The 17990-nt window shown below is 38.1% G+C and overlaps 2 protein-coding genes across 2 annotated transcripts in view; both read left to right on the plus strand.

Annotated features, from left to right (window-relative positions):
• The window catches only part of rps16 (ribosomal protein S16), a 1145183-nt gene that overhangs the window by 217943 nt on the left and 909250 nt on the right, over nucleotides 1-17990 (plus strand). The gene's annotated exons all lie outside the window — the stretch shown is intronic.
• pawr (PRKC, apoptosis, WT1, regulator) overlaps nucleotides 1-17990 on the plus strand; it is an 85585-nt gene that overhangs the window by 61119 nt on the left and 6476 nt on the right. The window contains exons 4-6 of the mRNA XM_049473945.1: nucleotides 4193-4227; nucleotides 10595-10697; nucleotides 12823-12927. Of these exons, the coding sequence (XP_049329902.1) occupies nucleotides 4193-4227; nucleotides 10595-10697; nucleotides 12823-12927 (243 nt within the window). The remainder of the gene's footprint in view (nucleotides 1-4192; nucleotides 4228-10594; nucleotides 10698-12822; nucleotides 12928-17990) is intronic.

Genomic DNA, 17990 nt, shown 5'->3' on the forward strand with positions numbered 1-17990 from the left:
GGGTACTTTAATTCCCCCTCCTCCCCCGCTCCTCCAACAGCTCTGCGTGTCACCGCTGTCGACAACTCGCTCATTTGCATTTTTAATTAGCACCTTTTCAATCTGAGACGTTTATAATTGGCTGTGAGGATTTTTCCCACGCGCCCACAGACTCGACCCACATCACAGCCAGGCGCCAGAACGCCAGCCTGTAATTTTCACCCACAGACTGAGAGAAAAAACGGATCAAAGACAGAATTGAGCAAAAATCATTATTACCCATTTTTTTAAATATACACTGTGTCCAAATACTTATGGACACCCATTATATTTATAATTCAGGATTTAGCTACTTTAAATTGCACCCACTGATGACACACAGATTGTGTAGCCTCTGTAGAGATAACAGAAGTATTGCCAATAGAATAGCACTCTGGCATACAGAAATATGAAGCTATTGGCATCATGCCATGTCTAATGCCAGGTGTGGGCTAGAGTTGTATAAACCCTTCACTATAGTAGTAGGACAAGGTCTTCTCTGGACAGTAGATGCAGTTAAGTATGTGAACAGCTGTCCCACTACTGGTCATGTACTCTATGCTGTGATTTATATATGTATAAATGTTTATAATTGTAATTAATAATGGACATGACTAGCACAACAGTCATTAGATGGAGCTCCTGTTATTGTTGTTAGCTATTCTAATGCTTTTGAGTCAGCCTTGTTCTATATCTCAGAACCCACAAAACATATCTATTTCTTTACAGGTTACTAAACACTGTACCTGTCAACCATGCAGCTCATGATAAACTTGCCCTCTGCTTTTCTTTGTCACTCCAAAGACATTAGAAGCACTAAGTGTTTGACTTAAACACGGAAAATATGTTTAAATGTATAATGAGCTAATATACACTGAGTATGGCTGTTGTCTTGTACCTTATCTGGTGTGTTTAGCCATTTTAGAGATATTGAGAGTAAGCTGATACTGAGAGTTTCCTAGTACAATGAAATTCTTTCTTTGTCCACGTGAAGTCCTCACTGATGTGGATGCCCGGGTATTTAAAACTGTTCACCCTCTCCACTTCAAGCTCCCAGATGAACAGTGGTTGATGAGTTTTCCTCTCCTTCCTCATGTCCACCATCAGCTCCCTCGTCTTGTCTGTGTTCAGGGCGAGGTTGTTGTCCTCACACCATGACACCAGTCTTGTCACCTCCCCCCTGTAAGCTGCTTCATCTCCACCACTGATACGTCCAATGCTGATACGTCGTCTGTGAACTTCAGGATGATGATGTCCTTATGGGAAGCGTCTCGAGTCGTGGCTGAACAGGATGTAGAGGATAGGGCTTGGCTCCAACCTTGGAAGGCCAGCTCTTAGCATTGTGGCTATCCCGACTCCAAACAATTGAATGGTGTATCAGCATAGTGTATTAATGAATAAATAAGAAAATAAAGTTTTTTTTTAAAGTCTTTTTTTGCAACATTACATGTAGCAAAAACAGAGAAAAAGAGAAACTTTAGTGAGTCTAATTGCGGGGTGGGTTTTAGGGAGTTTAGAGTGTCTGGGTTTTAATAAATATAATCCAAATTTGACCCCACGTACCAGTAACATCATAACAGAATAAATTATTTAATATCTTTATTTTGTCCCATCCCTACCGCTGTCTCAGTCAGACTGAGAAGTGGTGCAATATCAGGGCAAACCCCAGTTTTAGACCCTGAACATGATTTGTGTGCATGTGTGTAAAGTCACTTTTGTGTTTAATGTTTTAAAGCAGTGTTTGGTTTGGATTGTTTGAACAGCAGTCATCAGTCAAAAGGAAGAGTGTATGCCTTTTAATATCAAAAGAATCAACCCAACAGACCCGAGTGTATATGAGTGTGTGTGTGTGTGTGTGTTCCAATGTATTATTCATGCCAAATCTCCCTCTTATAAATCACATGCGCTTTTGGTAAAAGAAGAAAAGAAATTCATAGGTGTTTGTGATCTGCCCGCCTTTGTTATTCTGACAGGCCATTAAAATTTGAGAATCTCGGTAGCCTGAATCTGAGCGCCGCTCCAACAATGGGGCTTTATTGGTATTCCGCAGCTTTGCGGATGTGCTCTGAATTCCCTATCTTTCTCGGCTAAGCCGATAAACATCGCGGAGTGGCGTCGGAGGCTGGCAGCCAGCGCCCGGTCCCACACGTTCCGCACTGTTTACACACGCATGATAAAGCCATCAGGTAAAAGGTCAACGTCTGCAAATATAATCAGACTGATGAGTCTAATTATCTTCTAATTTCCTGAAAGAATGCTGTTTGGAGTTCTGGAGTGCTTCCTTTGTTTTATTCTGAAGCTATAATGAGTAATGGAAGCTTACGTATATTAGATAGCATGGTGCTAACCGCTAGGGGAGAAAGATAAAAACTCAAATTATACACTATACTGCCAAAAAGTATCTGCTCGCTTGCGTTGTGTTTGGTGATGTAAGTTTTGGATGGAGCTGCTCCGCCTTGGAAACCTCTTCCATGAAGTTCTCTACACTACTGTTTTTGAGCTCATCTGAAGACCATAAGAAGTTTGTAGTAATTGACCGCAGAAATTTGGTTACCTTTGTGGACTATGGTCTGTTATTTTACACTGAGGAAGCGAGTTGTTTTTGTTCCCAGTCGCTTCCACTTTGTAATAATAGCTCTAGTGATTGGAACCTAAATTTAATGATTTGTGTGGGTGAGAGAATACTTTTGGCAATATGGTGTATGTTTTGGGGTGTCACAAAATTATGTGAAATACACAGTATTGATTTTTAATTATTAGTATAGATGTAAAAATTGGTGTCAGAAGTGTTTTATTTAGCATTGTGTTTAAACTGCATTATACAATAGTGTTTTACCCTGTCTTCATATTCTAGTGTTCTGACTGGATAAAAAGTCAACTTTTTTCTCAGGTTTATGGCTCTTTTACAATTTCTGACTGATTATTTAAAATACATTTTTTGTACATATTTCTTTAGTTCAAGCTGCTGTAATGTTTTCTTAATTTGCTTGGTGTTTGGGTTCTACTCCATTAGGTTTTGAATGTTGTTTTGGGTTAATAGTCACTACATTATACAGTTTTCTTAAAATTATTTTGTATTTTTTAGTATTTTGACTAATTTGCAAGATGTTCGTTTTGCTTAAAGTATTGCAGTATATTGCAATATCATGATACCTTTCGGGTACAAAGGTATGAGAAAGTTTGGGCACCCCTGATCATTTTCATGATTTTCTTTTATTAATCATTGGTTGTTCGGATCAGCAATATCATTTAAATATATCATATAGCAGATGAACACAGTGATATTTAAGAAGTAAAATTAAGTTTATAGGATTTACAGAAAGCGTGCAATAATTCTTTAAACAAAATTAAGCAGATTCATAAATTTGGGCACCCCAACAGAAAGATTACATCAATATTTAGTAGATCCTCATTTTGTAGAAATAACAGCCTCTAAATGCTTCCTATAGTTTCCAATGAGAGTCTGGCAACTGGTTTGAAGGTATTTTGGTTTAATCTTCTTTACAAAACATCTCCAGTTCAGTCAGGTTTGATGTTTTCTGAGCATCAACAGCCCACTTTAAATCTCACTTTAAAGCATCAGTTATGACCGTCCATAAAAATGTACATTTAGTTTTAGTCCAAAAATACATATTATCTGAATGTTTAGGTTGTAATCAGGATAACCCCCCAATAACCCCCCCCCCCAAAATAATCATTTTTATACAGTTTTTACACAAAGCTGAATGCAAAATTTTGAATATTTTAACCTTTTAATTACATTTTACATGTTGCAAATGTTAACTTGGATGTAATAGTATGGCAGAAGTGCCACACAATTATAATATTCAATCAAATCTACACAGTTCTAATGAATGGAGTATTAATCATTACAAACTAATTACATTGAAAAACATTGAGAGTGTAAAAGTGAGTGTGCGCATATATGCATGACTGGGTGTATGTGTGTGCACATATGTATGTATATGCACGAGCGAGCGAGCGTGTGTGTGTGTACGTGTGTGCGTGCGCATAATACCCATCTGTTATCCTTCATCTTTCACATTACTGTCTCAGCAGTTCCTCAGCAGGCGTTTTGTTCTCTCTTAATGGAAATATAATCTGAATTCACTGTTCACACTAAACTTTATTTCAATTACAACTTTATTTAACTTGATTTTGTTGTTTTTTCCAGGACTCTCCAAGATCTGGCAGCGGCCGCCACAAGGGGTAAGTCCAGAAAACAATGAACAGCTACCAATTTCCTGTATACTACCATCTAACCAATACTTTTGTTGGTAACACTTTACTTGGATGGTCCATTTGATGATGCTCAAATGACATTTAAATAACATTCAACTGCATGTCTATTAAATGCAATTAAACTGAAGGGTGAAAGTAAATGATTCTTTATTGAATATAATCCTACATCCAAATCTAATCCAAACTCTAATCTTAACATTTCAGCATTGGGTTTAGAGTTAGATTTAAGGTTAGGGTTCGGTGTAGGGTTAGATTTTAGGGTTTATTAAGGGTTAAGGTCATTTACATTCAACATATGGTTAAGTTGCAGTAAATAGGCATGTTAGTTGAATGTCAGTTGAGCATCAATGAGGCCATCAAATAAACCACACACAAGTAAAGTGTGACCATTTTGTCTATATACAGTGTGTAGTTTGTTCTTTTTAACTCATGGTTTATCAGAATTTGGATTTATTATTTGTTGGTTGTAATGTTTTGTAAGGTAGTTCTCATTTCGTATTCTTCCTTTTTGGAGGGCGCCTTGGTAAAGTACCAAAATTATTCTTTTGTGGGAAAAATTGGCATTTAACTTAATTCTAAGCTTCTGAAGCAAAAGTCTCTCTCTCTTTCTCTGAGCTTGTGTGTGTGTGTGCCAGCAGTTTGAGCAGGATTTCTCTGTAAGCCCTGGCAGTGCTGGTGGCGTGAGGTGGAGAGGTATTGTGGAATCTTCTTTTTTCCATAATAAACTCTCTTGAAGTCTGACCATCTCAGAACATGACTGTTTGATTGTATAATAAGTTGCAATAGGCAGCAACTAATGAATATTTTATTAGTTGAATAATCTGCCGATTGCTTGCCCGCATGCCCTCCATTTGTGCTTCCTATTGGTAAGGCTCGTGAGTCAGTGCATGTTTTACTGCACCTTGACAGCTAAACATTTAAAGCCCTAAACTGATTTATTTATTTATATATATATATCTTTTTAGAACATTGGCTGATTTAGAACATAGGCCGAAATTTCAAACCGATACTCTTATCATTTTATTTCAAATGTTTTGCCACATTTACCCAACCCACTCATTAGGACTTCTACTATCAATAGTGATGCTCCAACACCAGGAGGGTGTTGAAGCACATGCCTCCTCCGATACATGTGAAGTCAGCCACTGCTTCTTTTCAAACTGATGCTGATGCAGCATTACAGAGTAACATCACAGCACACTCAGAGCATAACACAGCGAGTCGGTTCTGACACATCAGCTCACAGACGCCTTGTGCTGATAAACATCACCCTTTGGAGTGATGTGGGGAGAGAGTGCCATCTACCCACCCAGAGAGAGCAAGGCCAATTGTGCTCTCTCAGGGCTCCGGGAGCCGATGGCAAACTACATGAACAGGATTAAACTAGTGATCTTCTGATCATAGTGGCAATGCTTAGCCCACAAAATTCCCACATCAATGCATCAGTATGCAGTATTATTGAAGTGTTTATTACTGATTGTCTATTTGTCCACAAACATATTCAGCTCAGTTCAGTCTATATACATATATCTAATATATATATATATATATATATATATATATATACATATATTTGTGTATATATAGTGTACATTAGTGCTCCCTCACACCTGGGTGTAATAAAGCCCAGGTGTGTTTGGAGGCTGGGTGTGATCTGCTTGGATGGATGTGATGAATATTACTGTCATCTAGAGCAGGAGGGGAGGATACAGCCCGCTAAACTGCAAATAAATAAAACAATAACACACAATAAAGTGACCTGTCAGGTTATTGTGGTGATCTTACAAAAGTCTTAGAATCCCCCTGTGTGTGTGTGTGTGTGTGTGTGTGTCAGAAGTGGTTTATTTAGTGTTTTGTTTAAACCTAGCCCACTAGATAGCGGTGTTATACTCTGTTGTTAGATCCCAGGTGAGGGCTAGAGGGGTATAAAGCCCCCAGTATTGAGCTGTTGAGCAGTGAATCTGTGTTCTCTGGAATGATTGAGCTCCCTCCAATACTTTTGGATGAGAAAAGCTGGGGAGTTAGAGATGAGGGGAGGGGGGGTGGTTGTCATCATTCAGCATTTGCTTTTGTGCTTTTGTGGTTTAGTGCAATCAAATCCTCACAAAAACTAATTTTTCTCAGGTTAAAAAATAGCTCTACCTCACTCTACCACACTCTTCCCCACTCGACTTTACTCTTTCTCCATGCTCTACCTCTCTATACCTGAAGCAGCATAACAGCTCGAGACCACCACACTACCACTACCATGTTTTACTGTAGGTATGATGTCCTTCCAAAATGTTTAACTTTTGACTCGTCAGTCCGTAGAGTATTTTCCCTGGGTAACATCAAGATGATTTCTTGCAAAATTGCGACAAGCCTTAATGTTCTTTTTGCTCACCATCATCTTTGCACTCTACCATGCAGGCCATTTTTGCCTGGCCCTTTCTTATGGTTGAGTCATAAACGCTAACCTTAATTAAGACAAGTGAGACCTGCAGTTCTTAGATGAGTCGTCGCTGCGCTCTTTGAGTAAATTTGGTCGGCCGGCCACTCCTGGGAAGGTTCACCACTGTGCCATATTTTTGACATTTGTGAATAGTTGCTCTCATTGTGGTTTGCTGGAGTCCCACTTCAGAAATGACCTTTTTCCAGACTTATAGATCTCAATTACTTTCTTTCTCATTTGTTATTGAATTTCTTTTGATATTGGCATGATGTCTATCTTTCGAGTGCATTTTGGTCCACTTCACTTTGACAGGCAGGTCCTATTTAAGTGATTTCTTGATTGAGAACAGGTGTGGCAATAATCAGGTCTGGGTGTGGCTAGAGAAATTAAACTCACAGCAGTTAAGATTTAACTGGTGATGCAAACACTTTTACACACAAGGCCATGTAGGTTTGGATTTCCCCCCTATTAACAAAAACCTTAATTCAAAAACTCCATTGTGTGTTTACTTGTGTTGTTTTTGGGTAATTTTTAAATTTGTTTGTTGATCTGAAACATTTAAGAGTGACAAACATGCTAAAAATAAGAAATCATGAAGGGGAAAACACTTTTACACCACTGTATATATATATATATATATATATATATATATATATATATATATATATATATATATATATACAGTGTGTATATATATATATATATATATATATATATATATATATATATATATATATATACAGTGTGTATATATATATATATATATATATATATATATATACACACACAGTGTATATATATATATGTTTTTGTCTTTTTTATGTCTTAAACTATCACACACACTCGAACACACACATACACACACACACAAACATACAAATAGTCTACAGTAGCACATCATTACCTATGATTCCCTCTGTTTCTTGCTGGCGGGGGTCTAAATGACTTCAGCACACAGCGGACATGAACCTTTTGGACTGGACATCTGCTCCATTCCCCCAGAGTGCACCGCACTCAATCAGCTCCGCACACTCCGTCGTAACCGCCTCATCACCGCCCAGCCGCACGCCGTCTCAACTAAACCCCCTCATTCCCTGCTGAACGGGTCCGGTCCTGCCGCTCCGCTGTGCCTGATTTGGTTCTTGGTGGTGCTGATTTGGTCAGAAGTTGGTTTTAAAGCTTTTAGAATCAGGGCGCGGTGCAGAATCTGTTTTAGCTGTTAGCTACGCTCGCTAGACTGCAGGAGAAGGGTAAGCGAGCGGTGTTTAGATTGTGGGGCCAAATCTTTTTGGCCCTGTTTAGTAACAATTACAGTAATGGTAATAATAATACATACAGTCATTTGCTAAATAGAAAACAATAATACCTAGAAAAGTGTATTTTCTGTTTTGTATGTGTTTGCACAGCAACAGTAGTTCCCAGTGGTTGTTGTGGCACTGCAGATGGTTGCTGGGTGATTGCTCTTGTATCCAGGATCATTGCTATGGTATTGCAAAGTATCTGATTTGTGGTTATTAGTGGGTTCCTATGGTGTTACTAGGAGGTTGCTAACAACCACATGCTATGGTGTTACTGGTATGGTATATAGCTGTTGATTGCGAAGTTGTTTCTAGTTGGTTACTGTGAGAATGTTCGGTTCTATGGTTTTGCTAGATCAGAGTAAAAGTATTAAGAAGTAGTTATCTGGTTACTGTGGTGTATCTAGCTTGTTGCTTTGGTATCCAATGTGGATGCTTGGGTAGCCACTCAATACTTACCCTATTACACTCTGACATTGGTCCACCAAAGTTTGTGATGTTTTTGGCCTCCAGTTATCACCATGCTAATTGACTGATGTTAGCTTCCAGTACTTAAGTAAGCTACATTAGCATCATAGCTCCAATACTAAACTAAACATACCAAACTTCAGACACCAGAAATATCTTCTCTTATGGACTTCCTGACTTCACAGAAAATGATCCAAGATTCCACCTTAGAAATAATGCTACAGTACGAATAACACACCATCTAATCCATGCGTCTCTGAAAGCTGTGAAGAAACACCTGAGAGCTGCGAGCAGATCGGACTCCTCAGGTCTGATTAACAGCTTTATCTCTCAGATAGCTGATAAATCTGCTGTTATCGGTGGGGGTGAGAGATATGCTGTGTGGAAACACATTTATTTCTGTCTGTAAACTGTAGAACTTATTTTCCTGTAGTTCTGTTACAGAGCATTTACAATACATCTAATTCTTTTATGACCAAAAGTAACAACACAGGCAAAAGGTTAGGTCAAGGTTGTGTTGCAGTCCAACAAAGAAGTTCCTGGGAAGTCCTTGCTTTGTGTAGGTGAGCATTATCCTGCTGGAAATTGCCATTTCGATGTCCTGTCATAAGAGGCAGCAACACATGTGTCTGCAGGATGTCCTCAACCCAATAATGTTCCTCCTTTTAAAGTCTCTGAATTGAGGAAAATTTTAATTCCTTATGTGCATCGTAGAGGCATGTCTAGCATGCATCAGTCTCTTACCAAGAGGTACACTACCCAAACGTAGAAAGTGTGTGAAGCACTTTTATGTACTCTTATGGCACGACACGACGTGTCTAATTAGACCACACATGTAATGACTAATATAAGTGTCTGAGAAATAAAATGCATTAAGGTGCATTTATTTTATTATTATTTTTTTTACTGTATGCTAAATGTACCTTTAACTTATAGAGCATCCAAGCTTCTATAGAAGGCTGCGCACACAGAATTCTAGCCTCGTTCATACAAAAGAACATGTTATTTTCTATTCACTAGAAATCAGAAGGAATAGAGATGTGGCTACTTTTCTTTTGTAACAAAAGGATAAATATCTAATTTATTTATGTAATGGTATGTTTATTTCTTTATTTATTACATTTATTTAATTTATTCATGTGTTTGTTCCCCCCTACACCTTCTCAGAACTCCTCCATTAGTGATGTAAATACCCTGATTGTGAATCATGGGTGATGGCAGTTGAATGGCATGTGTGTTGGTGCATGAATAGATGTTTTGCAGCTGAAGTTGTTGTTGTGTAGGCTGGTACATTAGCTGACATTAGCGCCGCTGCACTGTTAATGTGGGGTTAGATGACGGGTTTAAAGAGCTGCTATGCTACAGTTTTAGTGTTTGTTTTTCGCACATATTTGTACGTTTATAACCCAGAGATATAAAAGTATTCAAATTAATTGTATGTAACTATTTTTCTCCCTTTCTTCATCTATTTGATAACACTTTTTCCAAATTCCAAATAAAAATATTAATTTAAAAACAACAATATTATTGTTTTAAGTGTTCATAAATTACTATTGTGGAATAACCCTGATTTTTAATGTGTGTTTGCATGCCCTCCACCAGTCTTTAACACTGCTTTTGGGTGACCTTATGCTACTCCTTGAGCAAAATTTCAAACAGTTTTTTTCAAGCTTTCTTTGATGGCTTGTGATCATCCTTTTTCCTCTTGATTTTCTTCCAGAGCTTTTCAGTGCAGTTCATATCTGGAGATTGACTGTTAACTTATTCAACAATAAACTTGTTTTGTTTGCATTATTTATTGACTGAGAGCACTGCATCTCTTTAGTTATTATGACCGTATTTTAAACATTTTTTCCAACTAAATGCTCTTAATGACAATATTTTTATTTAGAATTTGGGAGAAATGTTGTCAGTTCATTTTATCGAACATATAAATAGTAAAATCATGAACACTAAATGTAGGTATTGTGATATACACAAAGGAGGCAGAACTAAAGTCTTTCATATATATATATATATATATATATATATATATGTTATTATTAACATTATATATTAATATTATGTATGTTACTTTCTACATGTAGGTATTATGATCTACACTGAGGTGTGTGTTTGTGTGTTTTTTTGTTTGCAGTGAGGATGATGCAGGAAACGGACATCGCCAAGGTTACAGTCGTCATGGACGGGACAGTTCAACACCTTCTGGACTGGAGAGGAGGATTGAGGAATTGGAGAAGGTATGTCAAAAGATCTGAAAACACAAAAGAAATCAATTTCCAAACAATAGACAAATATTTTAGGGACGGTTATAAAGTCGTGGAAGTTCTTCGGAAGTGTTGAGGTCATGATTAGGTCTGGAGGAACAGGGAACTGCTATGAGAGTTCTGCTCATATGTTGGTAGGACAGGCAAAGCAAGTCCCAAGAAAAGACTGTCAAGAACCTGCATAAAACAGAGGTGGTGCACTATTCTACTAGGCATCACCCAGGATAACCCATGGATTTTGTACAAACATATATTTTAACATTTTTAATTTGGCCAATGATAAAATATTATTATTATATTATAATGTTACGATATGTAGAAAAATGTGTGCATACACTTTATCCCATATGCAATGCCAGTAGAAAACCGTATGCTTCCATTTTTGTTCCAGCTTTTTTTTTTTATCCCGTATTTTTTCTCTTCTCTATCTATCTCTCTCTCTCTCTCTCTCTCTCTCTCTCTCTCTCTCTCTCTCTCTTTCTTTGTCGCTGACCTTTCTGGTGGAGATATCTCTCCTTGCTCCTCTTATGAAAGTCTGTCTTCAGTCTGAAATGCCAGAGTGTTTAACCCCACAGGACTCCACCATCCTCCTGACCCCCTTCTGTTCCTCACTCTCGAACTGAGTCAGACTGAATCAGACTCTGATCTGCACAGTCCTGTACAGTCTTTCACTGATCACTGATAATAGAGTAGTACACTCTGAGTGTAGATGTTCAATTTGTATTTCTAATTCAGCCAGAATACTGGCAGTGTGATGAAGCTTGGTTTTTCAATAAAAAGGGATGCTCTTTATGTTGATAAAGGTTAAAGTATAAGCGACGATCGGTGCAAACACTGCGGCAGCAATGCTATTTGAGTCCGGCATTCTTTCATTTTATCACTCATCAGTGCGTCAGTAAGCAAAAAAGCCTCTGTAGGCCAGTCAGCTAGACAAAATATCTATCCTGCACAGTCATCAGTCTAATGTCCAACATCAGCCTTTATTTAATCTCAGAAAACAACATCCAAGCTAACACTCTCCAATCTATACTGCTGAGTTTATCTGTTATCTAGCATTGAGCTGCTAGCTGAGGCCAATAACTAAAATATAACCATAATTTACAAACCAGAGAACCTACTAATCTAAACCACACAGCGCCATCCATTTGATAACAAACATTAGTTATTAATTCAGCTCGAAGACAGTTACCATTGCCAGTTGATAGCCAATATGGCTAATCTGCCATTTTGGAAATACTTCATACTAAAGCCTCAGGGTATATAATATTAGTGAAAAGATGTTAACTAAAATTAATGACTGTATTGACTAAAATAATAAAGAGCGTACAGTATTTGGTTTTATTTTTACTTTACCAAGTAAACATTCGATGAATATGTGGTAACATATCTAAATTATCTTAATATTTGCATCTGTATAAGCATTTTAAGTAGTGCTTGTATATATTATTAAAACAGAGCAACATTTTATAACTATACAAAATGTCCTAGAGTGTAGTTAGTTAGTTAGTTAGTTAGATATAGATAGAGAATGGAGGTAGTGTGGTTAAACACAGTAGACAATAAACACCAGTTGTTGTTCATATTAAGAAGACAAATTATGTCAGCCATAAAGAAAGTGCAGGTACACAGTTATATAATGATTTAATTTAGCAGTGCAAATTTGTAAAAATGTAAACAGTGTACAATAACTTACCTATTAGTGCAGAATATGGTGAAACTATTAAAATATTATAAATAGGGCATGTCAGAGGGTGTGTCCAGTGACTAGAGTGACCAGAGCTGCTGGACTAAAAAAGTGTCACAGAGTCTTCAGTTTGCTGTGCTGAGAGGACAAAAGACTTTCGGAGTCTGTCTGTGGAGCAGGACTGGGACAGCAGTCTGCCGCTGAATGAGCTCCTCTGCCTGGTGATGGTGCTGTGCAGAGGACGGTGAACATTGTCCATGATGCAGGGCTCTTCTCTCAGCCAGTGGTGTTAAGGACTCCAGCTCTAATCACAGTTACTCTGATGAGTGGACTGATGAGTTCATTTAATGGATTGTTGATATGTGTTTGATACAAATGATTCACAGTTGTGTGTGTGTGTGTGTGTGTGTGTAGGAGCTGTCTCTGGAGAGGCAGGAGAACACTCGGCTGCTGAAATCTTACCAGGATAAAGAGGAACTGATCGTTAAACTGAAGGAGGAGATTGACCTGCTAAACCGAGTAAGTTCATACAGCAGCCTATCAGCAGGGGGCGAGACTGAGCATGCACAATACATTCATGAGTGGAAGCACAAAGTAGTAGGTGTTTCTAATAAAGTGGCCAGTTTAAGGGATTAAGGGGTCTAACTCTGTAATGTTCTTTCTAAAAAAGTGGCTGATTTAAATAATTTAATGGGTATTACTGAGTATTGGTCTTGGTGGGAGATTATAATTTTCTTGTGTTGTGCAGTAATGCAGCCTAGTCAATCCTACGCACAATTATTGTAAATATTAACATATAATGTTATTGGCTCATGATTCTAAACTCTAAACTAAAACACATTTACACACATTTTTATTATTTAACATGCAGTTAATAAAGGCACAGTTATATTTATTCTATTCTAATTTTTGACACAAATCTTCATACAGACATCATGACATGCTGGATCATTTACTCATGGAGAAATCGACTTATTATTTTTTTTAAATATTGTTTTTTTTAATATATTGCAATATTGTTTTTCCCTAATAGTGTGCAGTCTTGTTGTGTATTGTTATTAAACAGCCCATAAACATAACCTCCACCACAATGCATGTGACCCTGGAGATTCAGAGGCCAACATAAAGTGCATGTGCTTGCTGCATTTATTGTTTGTGCTGCTATTAGTGCAGAAGCAACAAAATAACCAGTAAAAATGTTGTTGGGTAAAGTGGTGGGTTGAGAGACGTGGTCTGCATGGTCTCTACACTTTGCTGGGGAGCAAAACACTCAGCGGCTACAAACAGTGCAGTGATAGTGACAGCTGCTGCAATAGTGATCACGTTATATGGAAAAAATTACAATAAAAAAATTAAAAAGGCTGTAATTACTTTTTTACGTCTGTTTTTATTGGCTGGTTTTTATTGGCTCTTTGATTGCCAGATTCTGCCCAAAATCAGGTCACAAAAATCAAACATTTGATTTTCTGTGACTGAAGTCGGATGTGATTTTGAGGCTAAAAATCAAGTATTTTTCTATCAAACACTGCACAGCTTTCACTCCGACTGTCCGCTCCGACTGCAACTGAATTCTGCAGACAAAACCCACCTAGCAAAGTCTCATCACAATTTAAATTAGGGTTAAAATTGGACTAAATGTCCTGTAGTGTAACTCCAGCTTAAAGGAGAACTCGGATGTAAAATTGACTTTTGGTGTAATAAACATAATAATAAAACATTTTAAAGAGTACTTACATTTGTTGAATAGCACACTCTGCTCTCCCACAGCTTTCTAAAATACAGTAATTTTGTGCTTTTTGCCCAGCACTCTCTACTACGTACGCTTCAGGGCATAATTTTTTCCTCTTGTGATAAATTGTTTTTTCCACCACTATCCAGGCTAAAAGTAACTTCACACCTCATTGGTAAAATCTGGAAAGCACTGACATTTAAAACAAGGCATTAAAACTACTGTTTACATCCCGTAGTTTAACCTAGATCTTCTGGCGCTGCCATCTTAAAGTAAAGTCATGATCAGTACAGTGATGGCGGCACCTGGAGATGTAGCTAAAGTTATAGGTTATAAACAGTGGTTTTTTAAAAAGCTTTTTGTGCACATTTAAAGTAATTAATGTCTTGTTTTAAATGTCAGGACTTTCCGGATTCTACCAATGAGGTGTGAGGCTACATTCAGCCTGGATAACTGTGTAAAAAGCTATTTATCAAGGGATGCCCCGAAACGGCCATTGTACAGAGTGCTGGGCAAAAAGCACAAAATTACTGTCTCTCAGAAAGCTGCAGGAGAGCGGAGGTGTGCTATTCAACAAATGTAAGGACTCTTTATCATGTTTCACTACATTAAAGGCAATTTTACACCGGAGTTCTCCTTTAAGTGGTTGTTCTGGGCTGTTCAAAGTTAGTTCAGTGTTTAAGATGAATGCATTCAGAGTCTGATTAATCAAATCTATCACTTTAAGAGCTCTTATTAGTTTCATTTTAAAGTCTTCGCGTCTTTAGAACAGCGTCGTGTTTGAAGGTACTAATTTGTAATCACAACTTCTCTGGAACCTCTGCCTCATTAGCATGTTCTGAACGTTCGCTCAGGGTTACAGTGAGACTCCTGCAGCAGCAGCAGCATCGCCTCCAGAAATGCTCAGCTGCCAAAAATACCAGCTTTTTAGGATTTCTCTTTCTCTCTCGCTCTCTCTGAGAGATCAGTGGGGTTTCTCGCTCAGTCCCAGAGCTCCGGTGCTGGTGCTGATTCACAGTCCCACTTGTCCCGATCCGCCTGTCCCACCTGCCCTGTGCTCCAGGGTCAGTGTGAGTCGGTACAACACGCTCAGGCTCCCAGCCCCTCAGCAGCCAGGGGGTTCTGACCCGCCCGTCAGAAATAGCTTCGTCTGAATCCGCCGTCCAAATCAAACAGCACCATGGAGCCCATTGCCAACAGATAAACACTGCACTGCTGCTGCACATTTACAGCCTGCAATAACGTTCAATGCTGTTAATGTGACAGATATACACCCAAACATATACAGTATACTTAGCTTTTCACTCATCTTGGTGTATTGCTGTGGCTAAGCAGTAGCTGTTATTCCAAGTGGCTGCTAGGGTGTTACAGCCAAATTATGATTCTGCATCAAACCTACGCCATAATCTACGCATACGCATACAGCGTAGCCTATGCCGTAGACGACACACACCTTCCCAGAAATATAACTGTGTGTGGGCGGTAACGTGAGGCCTGGACTGTAGTTACATTTCCAGGAAGGTAGGGTATCCAGACATGGGGTACTGGAAAAAAGAATGCATGATAAATTGGACAGAGGAAACTTTTTTTTTTTTTTTTACATTATTGTGAAAATCTCAGCTTGGTTTTAAGCATTTCTGTATTAGAACTTATTTTGCTGAGTGTAAAAGTGCCCCTATGTTTGGTTTGGTTTCACTCAGGCACAAACTTAAATACACCAAAATGTGCACCAATAAACCACGCGAGCACATTGTCTCTGATTGGTCAGAGCTGTCTGGTCTGAAAGCAAGAAGGTAAACATAGCAAGAAGATTATGTGTTCCTGTGTGTATATCTGTGCAGAGTTAAGCTGCTTTACACAGAACACTGAAAATTTGCTGCTGCGCTTTTATACACTGTGTTTTCAATGGGACGTGCAGTGCAGATGTAATACACTGCAGTGAACGCTGCACATAAGACACTTTTAGTGTGAAAACAGCACAGTGTTCTTTATAGCAGTATATTGTCTGGCTAATGTAACAGGTTAAACTGCGCCTTATCAGCTTAAATAAAAAGAAGTATATTTGATATATGGGTCAGATCAAGATCATATTGTAAGGCTATTCCATGGGGTACCCTAATCGTCTTTGGAGATCTCCGCTTCTCACTTTAGACATTGTTTTGAACGTACCATTATTCAAATTGTTAATGAAATTAAGTCTGACGACTGGCCAAAGGGCAGTTGACACCTCTTGCTTGAAGACGTCTACTGAGGTGAAGAATCTTTTTAAATAGTGGATCTGAAATGTACCTTGTCCATGTTAAATGTAAAAGTGTTCATGTTTAGTATCATTTTAATGGTCTCAGTGTAAGAAGTACAATGGTCTCAGTGCAGAAATGTTAATAATAACCTAAATTAAACATTTCTGAACTTTGGGAGAAATGTCTCCATTCTGAAGAGACACTCCCCTTCCTGCTCCTGATGTGTTTTAGATTGCCCCGTGATGATCAAAGACTGTGAAGAACAATGGTCGTGATGGTCAAAGGTATCTAAATGTGAATAGTGCCAAATTCCAATCTCAATGTAAATTTGAGGATTATTGTTCTGGTTGGATATTTAAGGAAAGTACAAGGACATATTATTTGAGTTTGTCTGGTAGTATGAGACCTCCCATGCTCTGCATGTAACCACCACTTCAAATATACCATACAACATTGTATTTCAAATGTACTGTGCACTATTCTTAACTGTTATCTTTAGATCTGTCTTTAGATTACTTTAGGAATATTGTTATATTGTTACATATGTCAATTAAGGTCACAATAAACCATTAACTGTTAATCTGTAGTAATTACTTTGTTGAGTCTTTTTCCTAGTCTGAGATTCTTTACGTTTTTAGACTTTCATAGTTATATAGTGAGTTTCACTGGGTGCTATACCAAGCTCTTAACCGCTGAGGGGAACAAGAAGTTTGAGTGTTATGTTCTATAACTATTAATTTAGATTAAGTTGAACCGCTGAACATCTCAACCTAGGTACTGGGCTGTTTTCACGTTATGTAGTTTTGTTGGCTATGCCATATATTAACCTCTGAGGGAAACAGATAAGATTGAGTGTTATGTTCTGTAACCGCTAGTATAGACTAAGTTCTGGACCGCTGAACATCTCAACCCAAGTACCAGGCTGTTCTCATGTGTTATGCAGTATTGTTGTCTAGCTTTTATGCCCATATCTCCTATCACTGAACTATTTAACCAGACCTGGTTTTATTAGACTGATTCTACTTCTCAAGTAAGTTTGTTATTGATAATAGTTAACTGGTAATTTACCTAGTTGGTAATTATAAATAGAGTCAGATTAGTTTAAATTAGTGTCTCACCTAAGTCTCATCTAAAAGTACCGGATAGATGGAATACGCATTAGGAGGACAAGGCATAGGCCTGTTGTTGCCTCCCTTACAATATCATGTTCTCAAAACAATAGAACTGCTCCAGAAGGAAAAAAACTGTGCATTGTGCAGGGGGCGGGGCAGATTACCACGGACGTTGGGATCCAACTTGATGGTATAATTGATTGCTTTAAACAATAACATGTTACTGATTCCTGTGCTAACTTGACAGCCCTACATACAATACATACTCCTGTCCCGTACTGCTTTTGGCATATTATGGTGTATATAACTCTTATAAACCCACATTAAAGCTTTATCTGCATCAGTGTACTCTGTATAACTGCTGTTGTGTTATCTAGTGTTTCTGACTAAGTGAGAGACTGGCGATATTATTTTTGGGAGGGAAACCTTACGGTGGAAATGCCTGGGGTATTTTGTTAAATGTGAGAACAGCTAAACCTCCCAGACGCCAGATAAACACTG

Source organism: Astyanax mexicanus, chromosome 2 (genome assembly GCF_023375975.1).
Source record: "Astyanax mexicanus isolate ESR-SI-001 chromosome 2, AstMex3_surface, whole genome shotgun sequence".
Lineage (NCBI taxonomy): Eukaryota > Metazoa > Chordata > Actinopteri > Characiformes > Acestrorhamphidae > Astyanax > Astyanax mexicanus.